The sequence below is a fragment of the Platalea leucorodia genome (genome assembly GCF_965183815.1).
Source record: "Platalea leucorodia genome assembly, chromosome: 23".
In the NCBI taxonomy this organism is placed as follows: domain Eukaryota; kingdom Metazoa; phylum Chordata; class Aves; order Pelecaniformes; family Threskiornithidae; genus Platalea; species Platalea leucorodia.
In genome coordinates, this window is record NC_138845.1 from 2,623,759 (window position 1) to 2,626,823 (window position 3,065).

Here is a 3,065-nt window from a genome sequence, read left to right on the forward strand (position 1 = left end):
TTGAAGTGGTTTGATCCTACTGGGAGACTGGGGCCGCTCTTGGGATCACACAGCTGCCTACCGAGATCACCGGGGGAGTAACACACAGCACGGCGATTTATTCAACTGGACAGGGTGCCTAAATAATAATAACAATAAAAATAATAATAATAATAATAATAAAAAAGAGAATCCCAACCTGTTCAGGCAAAAAAAAAAAAAAAAAAAGAAAGACAAAAAAAAGTTAAATAAAATGTTCATGGAATTCAAGTCCTTGAAGCGGGAACTGAAAGAAAATCTCACTCCTTTTGTTACTCAGCTCTGTCCCGGACATAGAAATAGAAGTAACGAAAAGGCTTAAACTTTGAGGTGGCTTTGTCGACTCAAAGGGCAAACCCATGCTCGCAACTGTTCCTCCGCGATACTCATACACTTCGCCAGCAGAGGGGATTCAAAAGATGTTCACAACAAGGGATTTCCAGAGAAATACTGCAGGCGGTCTCTGCTTAATTTTTTTTCTTTCATTCTTCTGTTCTGAAACCAAATTTTAACCTGTCGGTCAGTAAGATTTAACATCCTAGACAGCTGGAGCCTTTTTTCTTTGTTTATATAGACATTGAAGAAAAATTCTCTCTCTAGCTCTCTGATCTGGAATTTCGAATAGGGGCATCTCTTCTTCCTCGTTCTGGGAGCACCTTAAAAGAACCAGAAGGCAGGGTAAACATCCTAAGGAAAGGCAAGACACAGACTCATCTTCACAGCTGACCAGAGAGATAGGAGCAGCTTAACAACTCCGGGTATTAATGCGGGGGGAGATATCTTCCAGCGGTTCGCCTATTGTTAAGGGTAGCAGAGGTGAGGTTACACAGGGTCTTAAGGACCGTGGTGTAATTCTTTTCCCACTGCACGGAGCTTCAGGCAGGCAGATGCGGACATTTTCGGGGCAGATAGGTTATTTTTTTAACTAAAGACCAGGCTGGGACTGGAGGCAGCAGGCTGCTGGAGCTGGGTGTAGGGAGGCTGGGGGCGGGGGGGGAAACCCCCACGCTCAGCTGCAAATCTGTTATCTGTATAGAAACAGCATGAGCAAGGTTGGAATTAGAGGAACTAGATATTATGTTCCGCATAAGTTTTTGATTAACTCCAGTCCTCGCCACACACGCAAAAAGGAATCAAAGTAAAAGAGAACTTAGCATCTGAGCTGCAAAAGGGGACTTGCACCACGAAAGCGAATAGGAAAACAAACCGAGCCTCCCCTCTTCCCAAAAGAGCCCCTCGCTGAACGCCAACTTGCAAAGTTGCCTGGATTCAGCCTTTAAAAAAGCTCCTCCAAGACTGCCTAGAAAATGTGAGGGCATGCAAAAAAAAAAACCCCAGAAGACCCAGGCAAACAAGCACGTAAGTAAAAGCCCTTCCTGACAAAAGCTAGGCGCTCCACCAGGCTTGGAGGAGAATAAATGCCACTTTAAACGGAAAAGTCGAAGAAAATGCTCCGCTTTGCCTGCGAATTCGGCAGATTTCCCCTCAGCACCGCACCCCCACCAAGAGAAAAGACTCAACATACAGTTTTAATTAAAAAGAAAAAAAAAAAAAAAAAAGGCAGCCCCAAACATTTTGCATGCATCTTAATGCCTAAAAGAAAGCACAGGCAGCTAAAGTAGTGTTCTGCCCAATTGCCTTTTACCCTCAGCAACCCGGGACCAAATCCTTTTAAAATGCTCATGTAAGTTCATGATCAAAGTTAATATTTGTCACGATGGTGTGCTTTTAAAATTTCACAGACTCTAAGATACTGTGTCTGCGCCTAACATCTCCATTTTTTTCAAAGAGCTTTTCCCATCGTAAAAATTCTTCTCGTTGGAAGAAAGAGCTTTGTAGGTTATAATAAAATCCTTTGAATGCTTATAAAACTCCACATAAAATTTGACCGACAAAACACACGGGCTAGTCCCTTAACCTTTCCATTTACTGCTCTACCTACTCGAATTGCTGCTTTTGCTTCCTTCCTTGGTGACAGAAGAGGACGAGGCTGAAGACCCTGGGTTTGTGTTTTCCTCCTCATCCTCCGGGTCTATACCTTGCTCTCCGCGGGATGACAGTGCGTGGGCTTGGGGCTCTGCCTCCACTTTGCCCTCGCCCTTCTGCAGGCAGGTCTCGGTCGGATTTTCCGCCCCGCAATAGGCATTTTCGAAGAAGCGGTCGAAACCTTGGGGCAAGACAGTGTTTTTGTTCATGCTGGTGTAGAATCCCGTCGATGCCGGGTGGTTGGAGCTGGGGTGGTGGTGGCTGTACACGCTCTCGTTTTTCATTAGCATTTCGGTCATGGTGGAAGGCGGGATGCACTCTCTATGCATCAGATCTTCTGCGGAATAACACGAGGCGTAATTGCTTCGGTGGTGCCATTTACTTGAGGGGTCTAGACCATAGGAGACCTCTCGCACGGGCTGCACTTGCGAGAGGTTGGTGGAGTAAGGGTAGGAGATTTGGCGAGAGGGGGCCTGTGGCAAGAAAGATGACACAGTTGAAAATTCAGGGACGTAATAGGTACAGCTGGGGAGGTAGAGATTAGAAGCGCAACCTGCCCTTTCTCCAAACTCGGCGCTCCGCTCCTTACGCGACTGGGAGCAGAAGTTGCCCAGGTTCACCGAGTTAAACATCTTTCTCCTTTTCTTGCTCCTATAGCTAGATGTTTTGGATCCGATGTGCGGAGGGGAAAAAATTTGGGAAGGCGAGATGACGCGCTATCCGTCTTAGTCGCTCCGGCGGACACGTGATCCAAAGTAGATATTGTCATATATCAGTTTGGAGCACTTAGATGCGTAGGAGTGGTTCACTTAGGTAAGATCTCAGAGGTTCAAACGATTGGTTTGCAAACACCGCAGAAACATTATGAAAATCAATTGCAGATTTGTATTCATTTTCCTGAAGGCACACCCCTTGTAAGCATTCAAAGCAGAACAAGTACAAGGGGCGGCTTGTGAAGTTGCTGCTTTTTTTTTTTTTTTTCCCCCTTGCCTTTTTTTTTTTTTTTTTTTTTCCCTCCTCTCCTTCCCATTTGGATTCTGCTCTCGCTGCCTTTCAGCAGG

General features: G+C 45.6%; 1 protein-coding gene across 1 annotated transcript; it reads right to left on the reverse strand.

Annotated features, from left to right (window-relative positions):
- Window positions 1-441: 441 nt before the first annotated feature.
- Window positions 442-2,636, reverse strand: HOXC11 (homeobox C11; the record flags this gene model as incomplete). Its single annotated transcript, XM_082332233.1, has 2 exons — window positions 442-674; window positions 1,961-2,636. The coding sequence occupies 2 exons, from the start codon at window positions 2,634-2,636 to the stop codon at window positions 442-444; spliced, it is 909 nt and encodes a 302-aa protein (XP_082188359.1).
- Window positions 2,637-3,065: the final 429 nt, after the last annotated feature.